General features: G+C 38.2%; 1 protein-coding gene across 1 annotated transcript in view; it reads right to left on the bottom strand.

Annotated features, from left to right (window-relative positions):
• Window positions 1-15,908, bottom strand: part of TNPO1 (transportin 1) — a 91,793-nt gene extending 75,885 nt beyond the window's left edge. Inside the window, exon 1 of the mRNA XM_081232595.1 lies at window positions 15,804-15,908. Coding sequence (XP_081088721.1) covers window positions 15,804-15,818 — 15 coding nt within the window. The 5' untranslated portion in view covers window positions 15,819-15,908. The remainder of the gene's footprint in view (window positions 1-15,803) is intronic.
• Window positions 15,909-16,111: the final 203 nt, after the last annotated feature.

Below are 16,111 nucleotides of genomic sequence, written 5' to 3'. Positions count from 1 at the left end.
ATTATCCATTTTTATACCCTTTGTCCTCATGATTATATTTCTGAGACTACATCCTAAGAATCTTAATTACAGAAAAGAAAGCATTATTCTCAAAGATTTTAACCCAGGAGTATTTCTAACACAACAATAAATATATGGGTAACTAACACAACATCCAACTGAAAAAAGATAATTTCTGTAATGACGTGGAAAATGTTTATGATCAGAAAGTGAAAAAAATGATAAAAAGTTGTATGTAGAGAACAATTACAGGGAATTCCTTGGCGGTCCAGTGGTTAGGACTCCATGCTTTCACTGCTGAGGGCCCAGGTGTGGCCAAAAAAAAAAATAGAGAACAATAACAAATATGTAAAAAACATGTATTAAAAAAAGACAATTATTAAATGAAAAGAACTGGAGGGAAACAATGAAAAGCTCATAGTGTATTAGGATGTTAAGATTATGAGTGCTTTTTTCTTTTCTCTTTAAAAAATTTTCAATATTGTGGTTATATTACCTTCATAATGAAAATAAATAATAAAAATCTCCAACAGTATAATTACTTTAAGTCATAAATAGGGCAGGAGAAAAGACCCCGGAGAATGTAACTATATTATGGTATGACGCTTGCTACTCATAATAATGACAGAATTGTTACAAAGTTTAAATTATACCTCTCCTGCTTTTTAAGAAGGTGTGAAATATAGTTTAGAAAGTTTTTTTGTGAAAATGCTTAAAGGTTATGGTACTTAAAGTGTTAAATTTTAGTTACAGAAAAGTGATGCACTTGCAGCAACTTTTTCCCAGATCATGCCATTCAAATGAGTAGACACAATGACATGAAGATAACATTGAAAATAAAGAGTATCTTCGTAGTACTGGGGAAAAACGCATTCAACCTTTGGAAAGCAAAAGAACTGTACCAAACCCTATACTAGAAAACAGTAAATGAAAACTGTTTATTTAAGATTAAAAAATTGTTTTATGATTCCAGAGACCTAGTCTCAGAGAAAGGCTGTCCTGAGAATTAGAGCACAGTTTTACTTTTGCTTAATGGGAATTATTTACAGATTCCATACTTGTGATTAGTTTTTTATTATGGTTTTAATATCTTATACGCATGGAGATATCTTTTAACAGTGCTATAGTAACAAATTAATGTTAAGACATTTAAATGTAAAGATACACAAAAACAGTAAGCCTACTACAAAATTTACAAGAATACCATAATTCTTTAATATAAAAAAATTTTCAAGCATCTCTCATCAACTTCCTAATTTTTCAAAACATCGATACATAATTCTGGAAATATCATTTAAGAAAAAAATCAATAAATAGCTCAATTAAACCATACACTGAACTAGAAGAAAAAAAACCCACAAAAATGTAAAAGCAAAAGCAAATTAAAATGAATTTTACCTTAGAAAAGAGGATCTACAATTCTTCTACAACAGTTCTTGAGACTTCTGTACTAGTAAGTTCTATTGATTTTCTCAATAATTATAACTATAAATATTTTAAGCAAAAATTACTAATGAATAAGAAAATTTTGACTACAGAAATAAATCAATGAGCATATACCACAAATAATTTAAATTTGTCATTTAGCATATACTGAACTGAAAAAGGCTGGAGTTCTAGTACTTTTCATTTTGTTAGTTATTTGTGTCATATACTATTTCACTCTTTAAGAAAATAAATCATAAATCATTTAAGTAATTTAAAATTAAGATCTTTAGAAGTCAGTCAGACAGTTTACATGTGGAATCTAAAAAAATGGTACAAATGAACCTATTTACAAAACTGAAATTGAGTTACAGATGAAGAAAACAAACTTATGGTTACCAAGGGGAAAAGGGAGAGGGGAGGGATAAATTGGGAGATTGAGACTGACATATATACACTACTATATATAAAGTCTATAAACTAATAAGAACCTATTGAATAGCACAGGGAACTCTACTCAATACTCTGTAATGACCTGTATGGGAAAAGAATCTAAAGAAGAGGGGATATATATATATGTACAACTGAATTACTTTGCTGTACAGCAGAAACTAACAACATTGTAAGTCAACTATATTCCAATTAAAAAAAACAGAAAGAAATAAAATTAAGATCTTTAGAAAATAAATGAAAACTGTTTCATTTAAGATAAAAAAATTATCTTAGAATCGTCCACAGTTTCTTCTTAATGTATTTTTCTGCCTAAGGAAGCTAATGTAATAACTAAGATAGGGTGGGAAAAAAATGCTTACAAATTATAACTTGACACTAATGGTATAGCTCTGTGTGTCTATTTAGTCTATGAGATGGATACCATCCATGATCATACACTTATAACTGGTAGACATAGGAGTCTAATGAACTGCCTTAAAAGTATACACTATTTCTACTACACTAAACTGATTCTTAGAAAAATAAATTCATTTATTATAAAACAAATTTTTCCTAAATCATTTTCCTGGGGTAGGGTTGGGGACATAGAAAGCAAAACCTTTGTCTTAAGTCATATAATATTTCAATTTTAGAAAAAATGTCATAGACCACTAATCCATATTATTTACAGTTAATAAAATACATAGTCTTCATTTAACTCTTCATTATATACTCTTACAGGAGTAATATGCATATTCTAGAAGGAGAAACTCCAGAAATTAAATCAATAAGCAAACATTTATTCAGCACTTGTAATAAGCTGGATTTTATAGCTGGAAACTACGAATACAATAAAAGTCTGGAAGGAGAGAGATGAACTAGGAAATTCCTAAGATTTTTTTATGTTATTCAATTCAGCAATTCAATATGTGGCTAGGTATTTTGATGAACTTGATTCCAAAGCATCTGAGATGTACGGGAGTTTGTATTTCCCAATAAATAATAATTCCCAAATGATAATTTTATCTGAAATCACAATTTTTTCCTGGTTGCTGACAGGACAACTCTACTAGAATCTCACCGGTGAATGTGTAGATTCTGTTTTACAAATAAAAATACCTGCTGTGCACCTTATCAGCAAGTAACAACACCAACACAAAAGCCTCTAGCCCACTGGGATGTAAGGTTAAAATAAAGCTAGGCTTTTTATTAGAGCCTTTTCTTTTTTATGCTTCAACTTTTTATTTCTCTACTGGCTCTTAACCTTCCCCATCAAATTCCTACATTAAATCTTAAACTACTATACCACTCTCTTGATTCTGAGCTTACTACCTGTGCTAAAACAAGACTCCAGAAGAACCTCCTACCTTTACAGTTTCTCCACCATTTCATCCTTGACTTACGGTGGGGTGGTGTCAGACCAAGGGAAGGATGACATGTGGGGAAGCGAAACAGACACTTCAACTCCCAGCCACAGTCATGGGGTTTTAAGACAAACTGCCCAGGTCTTTAAGTCTTCTGTGCCACGATGAGCCAAAATAACATCAGGAAAAAAGGCGTGTCAGAGATCTGGGGCTCTTGTCTCAGTTCTTCTCTGCACAAAGAACTGGCTGGGCAATCCTGTACGAATCATTTACACTCATTTGGTTCATTTCCTCATTTATAAAGCAACTAAAGACCATGCTCCTTTTCAGCTTCTAGAAGCAAAACATTTAGTAAATAATGAGTCTGGTCATATTCTACATACAAAAGCCAGCCTTACTTCTTTTCTTTATACTTGCTACTGAAATTCTCCAAGTCTTCAGGGAAACTTGTATTCAACTCAATTGTTCAAAGTGTAGTTCTGGGACTACTGAATTACCTGAGTGAGAGCTTCATGTTATTTGATTCTTTCAGCAAATACTTGGGCTCCTGTGAAAGGGCACAGTACTGCACCAGGTTTAGGTCATTTCTTACCGAAGTCATTCAGTAGTAAGAACAATCTTTAGCTGAAAATGTTATGTACAAAAATTTTCATCACAACTTGAGTTTCTACCCAACAGAAGTCGTTACCCATTATCCCCTCAAAACTGTGTAACAGAAAACTGTATAAAACATTATTGAACTAAAAATCCAATGGAGCATTCTAATTCCTGCTCTGGAGCATCTGTGGTTTCAATGATTCACTGTTTAATGCTCCTTTCCTAAATTAAGTCTCCTAATATTTTCTAATAAAGGTTTGACAAGCAGCATTTTATGAGATGAAACATATATCAGGACTCTTCAGTCCATGTCCATATATACTGTCAACTAAACTTTACCACAAAAGAGTTAACCCAAGTACTTTATTTTACCTTCCTAAACAATCAGCAGCAGTAACTCTGAAAACATATCATTTATACTGAAGTCTGGTAAAATTTCCATATGAAGTTTAAATATCTTCACTTTCCTTGGGCTTTCCTTCTGGCCTGATGCTCATCAAGGTGACATATTACACTCTGATCCACCATTACAAAGAGTTATAATCCAGATCTAGAAGCTTAAAATCATCCTTTTAATATAAGAATCAGTGCCTCTGATCTATATATTTGACTTATCTGCCCACTTCAAACATGGAATTTCAGATTTTTCCAAGCACTACGTGGGAGGCACTGTTGTATAGAGCTTAAGAGTACAAACCCTGGAGTCCCTTGGCTTGACTTTGAGTTCTTGCTCTGCCACTTATTAGTCATGGAAAGAATAATTAACCTATGACCTATAAAATGATATAATTAATAGTACTTCTATCTCATGGGGCTGTTATGAGGAGAAAATGGCAAAGTTCCATTAAAAAAAAAACTCTTTGTCTAAAAAGATGACAACTAAAAGCAGTATAAAACCCTAGACTGGATCCTGTACTGGAGGAAAAATGTTATAAAGGATGTTACTGGGACAAGTGACAAAATTGTAATACAGATTGTAAAAAACTAAATTTCCTGAATTCGATAACTATATGTGCTTTCAGAAGAGAATATCCTGGCTTTTAAGATATACAGACTCAGGTTAAGGGGTAGAGGGGCAAGATGTATGCAACCTACTCTCAAATGATCAAAAAAACAATAACGTGTGTGTGGGGTGGGTGGGAAGAATGTGGCAAAACGTTAAAAATTGGTGGATCCAGGTAAGGGGTATATGGGAGTTCTCCCAATTATTCTCACAACTTTTCTCTAATTTTCAAATTATTTAAAAATATCTTTAAAAACCAGCTTTGACTCCATTTACCCTCCACTACTGCTCAATTTCCCTTCCATTCACAGAAATATCTTGAAAGTTATGTACAGTCACCATGTCCCCCTCTTCACTCCACTCCTCAGAGACTGAGATTTCCTTGTTGCCAAACCCAGTGATTTCTTCTTGGCCTCATCTGAATTTCTCCACAGTGCTGAAGACGGGCAACAATGCCTTCACCTGTTAGCCGGTGGCACCACATCTCCCTTGGTTTTCCTTTTACTTCACTGGCTGCTCTTTGTCGGTCTCCTTTGCTGACTCTCCCACCCCTAAATATCCCAGGCACCTTTCTCCTATCTACATAACCTCATCCAGTTTGTGCCACTGAATAGCTCTCTGAACTTCAGACTCAAGTAACCAACACCTTATAAGACATAGCCACTTGTTTGTTAAGTGGGTATCTCAGACTTTGCTGACTACAACGGAACTCTTGCCCATCCCAAGTCTGCTCCTCCTCCAGTTGCCCTATTATCACTAAATGCAGTTATTACTGTTCATCCAGTTGTTCAGGCCAAAATACCGAGGACTCATCCTTCATTTCCCTTATATTCCACATTTAAACCATCAGTCAGTACTGTCAAAGTATGCCCTTAAAATTTACCTTCAAAATATACTCTGAATCTGACCATTTCTCACCTTCTCCACTGTCTACCCCAGTCCAGATACCATTTTCTACAAAAGCATGGTCTACTACATTTGGTTTCCCAGCCTTCTCTCTTGTTCACTTGCAGCCCCATTCTGAGACAAAGCAGCAAAAATGATCAAGTTAGAACTGGAATTAAATCATGTCTTCTCTCCCATCAAAACCATCCAACGGTTTCTCATCACACTTAAAAATAAAACCTCATATTCTTACCATGGCCTACAAAATTGTTCCCAATGTGGGGTCCTCCCTACTAGCAGACTCTACCCCCCTTTTCCACTATGTTCCACACTAGTTTTCTTGCAGTTCCCTGATGTTGTTATGCTTTTTCCTACTTAAGAGTCTCACTTTTGCTTGTTCTTTCTTCAGATATTCATATTGCTCACTCCTTCTCATTCAGATTGCAAATATGACCTTTAAGAAAGGCAATGTTCTCTTCCCTCTCTCCCCACCCCATTACTCTCTATTTCTTTTCATTGCTTTAGTCAGTACCTATTTTTTCCCCTTTCTCTTCATTAAAAGTATCTTTAGGGCTTCCCTGGTGGTGCAGTGGTTGAGAATCTGCCTGCCGATGCAGGGGACACGGGTTCGGGCCCTGGTCTGGGAGGATTCCACTTGCCGCGGAGCAACTAGGCCCGTGAGCCACAACTACTGAGCCTGCGCATCTGGAGCCTGTGCTCCGCACCAAGAGAGGCCGCGATAGTGAGAGGCCCACACACCGCGATGAAGAGTGGCCCCCCCTCGCCGCAACTAGAGAAAGCCCTCGCACAGAAACAAACAAAAGACCCAACACAGCCAAAAATAAATAAATAGATGCCCTTTCCTTTAAAAAAAAAAAAGTATCTTTAAATGAAAAATTGATGTTACTGCTTCTCATCGTATAAAAAAAGTAAACAATATAGATGAAGTGCAAGTTCTCTTTGAGTACCTCTCCTAATCCTGGTCTCCTCCCCAAAGGTACTCTAATATTCATTTGATGTGTATCCTTACAGAGCTGTTTTTTGCTTATTTAAATTGTATGTTTCTGTCAAAATAAAAAGAATTTTATTTCTGTTCTATAAAAACTCATCCAAAATATGCCTTAGCTTTCCTACTCATCGTATATATAGCTCTATTTCATTATAATTTTATACCATTACAAGCAATTCATTCATTCAACCAATATTTACTGAGTGCCTATATTCTAGGCACTGTTCTAGTTATTGCAAAGAGAGCAATAAATAAAACAAAGATCTTTGCCCTCTTGGAGCTTATTCATGTGGGAGGAGAAAGATAATAAACAGAATTTTTAATGCTAACTTTCCTGCAAAGGCCCAGAAGGTAAATATTCTGGATTTTGCAGACCACGTTCAGGCCAAACAGTAAGAATACGTCTGTTGTATGTTCTTTGTTTTTGTTTTACAACCCTTAAAAAAAAAAGTAAAAACCATTCTTAGCTCATAAGCTGTACAAAAACAGGCCACAGAGCAATGGGGCTCTAGCTTGCTGATCCCGGATATAGTGTGTTAGGAGGTGGTGTGTGCTATGCACAAAGTAAAAAAGAATCCAGGATAAGGGGGATGGGGGGTTAGGATGCAGTATTAAACAGAGTGTTTAGAGAATGTGAGATCTGAGCAAAGACCTGGATGTAAGGCCAGTGAGCAAGGAGGGAAAGTGGTACTAGCAAATGAGGTCAGGGAAGCAAGGAGAAAGGGGAGTGGGCTGGGCAGACTATGTAGAGCCTTGTAGTCTACTGTAAGGACTAGATTTTCTCTGAGTGAAAGGGGGAACCATTGCAGGGCTTTGAATAGAGGAGTGACAGGGACTATCTTAATTTGTGAAAGGTTTGCTCTGGCTACGATACTGAGGGAAGACTACTGGGAGGAGGGTAGGGTAGAATAGGGAGACCAGGTAGTAACCTATTTAAGTAATCCAAAGAGATACGATGGTAGTGGCTTGGACCAGGGTGGTGGCAGTGGAAAAGGTGCAGCATGGTAAGATTCTGGATATATTTTGATGATATAGAAAAAAACTGGTCACCCTGAAGGAATGGATCTAAAGTGTCAAAGAAAAAGCAAAGTCAAGAACAACTCCAATATTTTAGCCTGAGGTACTGCAAGGATGGAGTTGCCATTGACAAACCAAAATGGGGAAATCTATGGGTAGAGTAGGTACTGGGGAGGAAGTTTAGGGGGTAAGTTTTGGACAAGCTGAGTTTGAGGCCTATTATTAGACATTTAGGTAGAGATGTTGAATAGGGAGTTAACATGTAAGGAATTAGGGAGAGAGGCTAAAGATCTAAATTTGGGCATTGCTAGCATTTAGATGGTATTTAAAGCCATGAGACTGAATGAGATTATCAATGGACTGAGTATTTATGAAAAATAAAAAACAAGGATTGAGCGAGTTCTGGGGCTCTCCAACACTAAGAGGTCTGTGAGAAGAAAAGCAAAGGAGAATTACAAGGAAGCAGGCACTGAGGTAGGAGATAACCAAGGGTGTAAGGTATCCTGCAAAGCAAAGAAGAAAGTGTCTCAAGAATAAGAGAAATAGCTCTGTCAAATGTTGCTGATAGGTCAAGTAAGATAACAGAATCAAGGACATATGGCATTTGGCAACATGGAAGTTACTGGAGAAATTAAGGAACCGTTTCAGCAGGAATGGTGCACTGGCCTGATTGGAGTGGGTTTAATAGAGTATGGGAGGAGAAACCTTGGCAATAGCAAATATAGACGACTCTTTCGGGGAATAATGCTGCAAAAGGAAACCAAAAATATGGGGATCAATTTTTTTAAGATGGCAGAAATAATAGCTTGTCTGTTTGCTGACAGAAATAATCCAGTAAAGAAAAAATTTGATGTGGAAGGACAGAAGCTGAAGCAATTCCTTGAGCAGATGATAGAGGAGAAAGGATGGATCTAGTACAAAAGCAGACAGAAGAACACAAAACAGTTCATCCAAGATAAAAAGCAGGAAGATAGCATGTACTGACACAGATCATGGTAGTTCATGGGGTGGTGCGAGTGTGTGGAAGTTTTCTGATTGCTTCAATTTTCTTAACAAAATAAGAAGCAAGGTCATGAACTGAAAATGAAGATGGGAAAAGTTATACTGGAGGTTTGAAGAAGATATGAAAGTTATTGAGGAAAGTAGGAAAGTGAACAGACTAGGAAAATACAGTATAATCAACAGGCAGCATTAACAATTAATGTGAGGTATGTGGTCATATGTGGTTGTGTGTTTTCTTCCAGCCATACTAAGTTATATAGGGGCAGGCACCAAGAAAGCAGAGAGTTGGTTTTAACCAGGGTATGGTTCTACTAAACAAGCAAAGAGCAAGGGAGCTATCCAAAGGAGTGATTAACCATGGAATTTAAACTGAGTAAGAAAGGGAAGTAAAAACATCAAGAGGGTGAATGGCAGTGACACAGTAATAGGATCAAGGGACTGGCGATTCCATTGGGATAAAAAGAAGGTTGGGGCTGAGATACCAACTAGAAGGAGTGAACTACTAAAAAAGGAAGTATGGTCAAGGAGTAGAAAACATGAAATGGTAACCATAGAGGGCCTGTAGCTATTGACAGTGCAAGAGGGTATCACTTTGGGAGTGAATGACTGAGATAAGATAGAACAGATGGGAAGAACACTGGAGGAAAGATCAGGTATACTCATTTTAATCTCAATATAAAGACTGAGATGGATATTAGAGAGAGAGGCAATGAGCCTGGAGCTAAAATAATTGAGAAATGAGGAGGAATGACCTGAAAAGTTAGCAGATGACAGCAATCATGAAGGGTAGTAGTCACATAATCTGATGACATAGTCCAAAACAGGATTTTTAGGGAGAAGGGAGGGAGAATAGTAGCTAGGTTGAGACTGGATTTTGTAGATGACTGTAAATTCCAGTGGGCACAGTAGAAGAATATGAAGAGTTGTTAAGCGGTTTCAAAAAAAGAGGACAAATATAGACCTTTTAATGATTTAGAATGCAGGAGATAAAAGGTGACCTGGGCTTCCCTGGTGGTGCAGTGGTTAAGAATCCACCTGCCGATGCAGGGGACATGGGTTCGAGCCCTGGTCCGGGAAGATCCCACATGCTGCAGAGCAACTAAGCCCACGTGCCACAACTACTGAGCCTGTGCTCTAAAGCCCGTGAGCCACAACTACTGAAGCCTGTGCACCTAGAGCCCATGTTCCGCAACAAGAGAAGCCACCGCAATGAGAAGACTGTGCATCACAACAAGAGCAGCCCCCACTCACCGCAACCAGAGAAAGCCCGCGCGCAGTGACAAAGACCCAATGCAACCAAAAACAAATAAATAAAATAAATAAATTTAAAAAAAAAAGGTGACCTGCAAGTCTGGAGGTTCTGTGGCAACTGACAAAAATATTCTTGAATATACATGATTCCTGATATACCCCTACGTTTCTCTAAGAAATGGAAATTGCTTAGGTCAAAAATGTTTTTACTTTATGGGCTTCCCTGGTGGTGCAGTGGTTGAGAGTCCGCCTGCCGATGCAGGGTACACGGGTTCGTGCCCCGGTCTGGGAGGATCCCACATGCCGCGGAGCGGTTGGGCCTGTGGGCCATGGCTGCTGAGCCTGCGCGTCCGGAGCCTGTGCTCCGCAGCGGGAGAGGCCACAGCAGTGAGAGGCCCGCGTACCGCCAAAAAAAATGTTTTTACTTTAAAATTAAAATGGCTATACTGATTTATTCAATGTTTGAGTTTCCCTACAATCTTATCGATACATACTAGTAAAACTTTATCACTTTTGCCAATATGATGGGTAAAAAAAAAATTTCACTTTGCATTTCCCTATTGGTGGGGTAGAGCATTATTTCATGATTATTGGCTAGGTGTACTTCCTCTTCTGTGAATTTGCCCACTTAAAAAATTGGATTCTCTTCTTAGTTTATAGCACCTAAAAATAACTTATTTTTCTATTTCTCAGCTCTTAATGAATCACACAAATCAACGCTGCATATTTCTCATTTCAAATCTTTCAATGGCTCATGCTACGGCAACACAAGGCTTGGTAGGTACCTCTTCCTGAAATCCTTCTAGGATATACTTTAAGAGATTCTCTACTTAAAGCCCACCAATCAAATCTGGCCACACCTATAGTTCCATATTGTCTATGGCTGCGTTTGCCCTACAATGGCTGAGGTGGTTTGGCCTACAAAGCAGAAAATATTTACTAGGTGTCTCCTCAGATTTATATCATAAGAGCTTTATCTACACTTCATTGCACCTTTTTGTTTACATATCTCTCTCTACAGTAGTATCTAAATGGCTTGAGGACAAGGGACAATGTCAGCACTAAAAATGCTTACTGAATGAATAAAGGGCACAAGTCCTTCATAATTTGGCATATTTCTCATCACTTTCCTATGCTCTAGCTAAAATAAACTATATTTTTACTTCATTAAGTATTTTTCAAAAACATTATTTCTAATGGCAGCATAATGATCAATGTTTTATATTCGTTTACTTACAATTTTGATGGATACCACCTATTCCTAATCACTTATTTGTATCTATTTTGTATACTCACAATCTGCTGAAGTATTTCTCTCCCCTAATTCCTTCCCTAGTAAAGACAAAAGCAATGGAATCTTGGCCTTTCTGGGATCCACCTTTTCATCTATGGTGGTTACTTTGGCACCTGAGGTTTCAGGGACTTCACTGATAATTATTTCACTAATGGCTTCGGAGTGCTTCAAAGTCAATTATAAAACGTGACTCAAAAAAATTTTCTTGCTTTAGTTTTCAGTATAAAATTAATCTCACACACCTTGTTGGTAGTCTTATTCTCCTTAACTGGAATATCTCAATTATTTATTTATTTATTTATTATTAAGATTTTATTTTACTTTGCCAGGGGTTTCACTAAACATATTTTTCAAAATAGTTATTTACTGGGCCTTTGTCACTCCTCTTATACCCTAAATTAGATGGATTTGTTTTTTTTCTCCTCTATTTGTGTTGAGGTCTTTACAAAGAGTGTTTCACCCACAAATGCTTGCTGCAATCATTTTAGAAACCAACTTTATATATTCATTACATTCATTACATACATACATACATATTACACCTCATCCAGGTAAGGAGTTTTTTTTCTTTTTAAAATATACTTGGATAGTTAAGCCTTACCTGTTTTAACTTTGTAATTTACTCATTCATTACTTCCAGCTCAGTTTCACTATCTTAATAATGTGATCTATGATCTACAGTTAATAGATTCACTGTTATAGTGAATTATAAGATTCCTTTAAAGATTTTGTATTCATTCAATGTATACATATTCATTATAAGATTCTGAATATGTGTATCACATAAAACTTTACAAAGTTTTGAGTTTTGTAATGAGGGAGATCTAGACTCAGATCCAGCCTTGAACACTCTTGAGTCCTTGGGCAAAGTACTTACCTACCGATACTTCAGTTCTCCCATCCAGTAAAATGGAAGTAACTCTCATGTGTAAAGCAACATAGGGCTAGGATAATGAGCATAATGTACATAAAAGTAACAATGTATGCTAAGTGCCTACAAATGATGCCCAGTATATTATACAGAAAAAAATGTTAATTCACTCTCTCTTCCCTCCCAACTCAAGGAAAAGGGCAATAAATGCTGTGCTCCTCAACTTAAGTCCCTTATTAAATTCCCTTAAGTAAAAGCAGTTTGGCGATATGAACCATGAGCTCTGGATGTTCATATACTCTGACCCAACACTTTCACTTTGGGAAATCTATCTTAATGAAATAATCTAAAACACAGAAACTGTTTTATGTATAAGAATGTTCACTGTAGTGTTTCTTACAACTGCAAAAAGAAACTTGCTAACTGTCCAACAGTAAAACGTTTACTTATGAGAAATTCACAAAAACATTGTGGTCATTTGAAAAGATGCTGATGAAATAATTTAATAGCAAGAGAAAGCTTATGGTGCTAGGTGAAAACAGCAGAATGCAAAATTGTTAATATTAAAGTCTCAACTGTGTAAAGATCAAACAAACTGAGAAAAAATATTGGAAGGAAATGTATCAAAGGGTTTATAGTAGTTACCTCATGGTCCTGATATTAGTAATTATTATTTTATGGTGTTTTCTATAGTTTTCTAAAATACCAATGATCATGACAATGATGATAATAATAGCAGTTATTACATATGAAGTGTTTACTACATGCCAGGCCAAGTTCTAAGAGCTTAGTATTAACTCATTTAATTCTCATAAGATTAATTCCTTAAAAGATGAGAAACTGAGGCACAGTGAGATGAAGTAATTTGTTCAAGGTTACACAGTTAATTATGGAACGTGCCAAGACTTGAATCCAAGTAGTCTGGCTCCAGAGTTCCTGCTTCTGTTATACTACACTGAAAAGACTTGCTTTGTTTAAAAATTTTAACCATTAAAAAGGCACATGTCAATTCAAACCTTGTGGCCTTTCAGATATGAGATTTCTTTCAGCTTTCCTTCAGTTCTGAATTCAAATATTTGCTTTGCCATCAGGTGCCATTTTGGAATAAGATGTAGCCACCATTCCTGCATAGGTTCTATCTACTCCAGAAAATTCTAAGACAAATCTCCACCCCTATTTCCTGTTCCAATATCTCATTTAACCATTGAGACTCTGGAACTCTTAACATTCTTACTTATTACACCTACTGACAGTACTTCAAAGAATTCTTCTAGTAAGGAGGTCTTAGAGCCAGCAAGGGTGGCTTCTAGAAACTCTTTCCCACACTAACACCCATCCATGTAACTACAATTACAGTTTGTAGTTGTAATTGTAGTGGTAAATCTACAGTTACCACTTTTGCAAACATCTGTTTTCCATTGTAAAGTTCTCACCCTTGCAACCCAGGAGACCCCTCTTACCTGCCAACACTCACCAGATAGCTACCATAGCACTGGCTGAATGGAACTAACTAAGAAAGATTTTCAACACCTGGGGAATTTAACTGTCTCTCATCCTCCTTTCTGAAGGTGGCATTATTCTCCATTGTTTTTAAAAACTTCATCAGTTAATCAATCACCTTGACTTTATCAGCTTTCTCACCCTTTTGCTGGTAAACCAAATTGTTTTTTTAGGAACAAGGTCTTTTTGGCACCAATACATATTCAAATATCAATTCCAGGAAAAAATATTCATCATTTACACCCTGGGCAATAAAAATAACTTCCACTTACTGCTGTGTTCTTCTCTGCAGTTTACATTTGATAAATTTATTTCATTACGTATGTCACTTGGTTTGGCTTCCTTTATAACCAAATTCCTTTTCTTAAAAACAGTATCTGCAGAATCCAACATGGTTGACTGCAAGCAATTCTTCTAAACATAGTACATTTATATTTCAATGCAGTTCATTTACAGTATTTAGAAAAACAGAGTTCATGAGATGGCTTTAACATTATATAAAGAAGAAAAACTAGTCATAAAAACAATGAATACAATAACAAGTTGATAATGGAAAGATTTACAACCAGAATCATACATATTTTTACCAAAAGCTTATCCTGCTCACAATATATAACGATAATAAGCTCGATTACCTTAAAATATTTTTATATATATTTCAGTGGGAGGAATGTAGTAATTCCCTGAATATCTAGGATGAAGATGTAACTACATCAAGGCTAATCTGGTGGTGGCCCCTTTTAGGAAAAAGAAAATGGAGCACTAATAGTTCATTAGGCTCCCATTAAATTAGGTGAAGTAAAAACCGTACTGCCAAACTTACACATTTATGCGTTTCATATGCTGAGGAGTAAAGAAGAAATCTGCACCTTCAAGCTAATATTTCTCTTTTGCAGTTGCAAGTTTTCAACTTGGCGGAGTCACTCTCTAAGAAGAATGGGGTGCAGGAGGGAGTGAAAGTGGAAAACAGAATCGTTTTCAAAAGACGGAATCCTCCCCTGCTTCATTAGGCATAACTTATTTACCATTCTAATATGAAAATTTAATAAAACAGAAAAACTTAAAATCCAAAAGTAACTTGTTATCCTAATAAGGAGCATGTCAGGACAGCCATTTTACAGCCTTACAGTTTCAAATACCTATTCCACGATACAATTTGTATTTTAAAAACATCTTTCCTTTCTTTAGATGAAAAAAAAAGAAAAGCACCATTTATGCACTCATCATTTAAGTCATGAGCTTCAACGCAGGATCGTTACTGAGCTTCTTAATACAACTGTCAAAATCAATTTGTGGATAGTCTGCAACTTTAAATTTCTACATTTTTATCTGCTGAAGAACCAAACTGATAGGCGATTGTTAAGATAATGGACTTAAACTGTAAGCAATCCTTGCAAAATCCAATTGATTTTTTAAATCAGGAAACAAATAACAGCCGATTGTTTTTGAAGGATGAAAGCCATGCCCAAAACAGGTTGACTGTGGCGTGGGTCCGCTTCTCAGCAGCAGTTCCCTGTGGCGCGTTCGCGTGAGAGAAGGGCAAATGCGCAAAAAAACCCCACAAACCCACACAAAACCCGTACAGTTACAAACATTAAAATTATGTACACATGTCGTGAAACCATGAGTCCCCAAGTGGAAAGAACCGTCTGGGGAAAGCGATCAGCCAGCTGAGTGTGGTGGCGATGGTCTGTGTGGACCAGGGACACCAGGGCAGAGGGGGCCGGGCGGGGACAAAGACCGGGCATCCGGGGAGGCGCCCGACAGTGCCCAGAACCCTCGGGAAGCAGGTGTCCCAGGGCAGTGACTGCGGTACCCAGGGCCCTGAAACGCCGCGGTTTAATGGTCGGGGGCAAAGGCTCCCCGAGGAACACACCCTCTTCCCAACGCCCCTAACGGGCTTCAGGCCCTAACCTCGGACACCTGAAGAGCCGCCGCCAGCCCCCTGCCCTGATCCCCAGGGACGCCCGGGTGGGCAGCTGTTGGCCTTAGAACCGCGCCGCCACCGCCGACGGGCTCCAAACGGCCGAACGGGCACCGAGAATGCGGCGGCGGGTCCGGCGCCTCTCCCCGCGGCCCGTCAGACAGCTTCCGAATAGCTTGTCTCCGTTCCCGCCCTCCAGTCCGGGGCCGCGCACCCTCACGCCACCTACCCGGTCCCACACCATCCCAGAGGCCTCCGGCGCTCGGGCCCTCTGCCGAAGCGGCGTTGCCTCCCCTCCGGGGCCTGAAATGGCTGCGGAACAAAGAAAATCTGGGCTCCAGCGAGCGCCGGTCTGATTGGGCGTGGGCGGGGCCTGCTGCTGGAACATTCGGTGGCTGTCGCCTTGGCAACGGCGGCGGGGCTGGGAAAACCGCGGCCTGGGCCTGCGGGCCTGTGGACCTACGCCCGGCGGCGCGTGGCAGCGGTTTCTAAGCCCGCGCTGCAGCCTCGGGCTTCGGCCCGCCGCCGGGCTCCCGC

This window comes from Mesoplodon bidens (genome assembly GCF_964165515.1).
Source record: "Mesoplodon bidens genome assembly, chromosome: 4".
Lineage (NCBI taxonomy): Eukaryota > Metazoa > Chordata > Mammalia > Artiodactyla > Ziphiidae > Mesoplodon > Mesoplodon bidens.
This window is presented reverse-complemented; position numbering and strand designations above follow the sequence as displayed.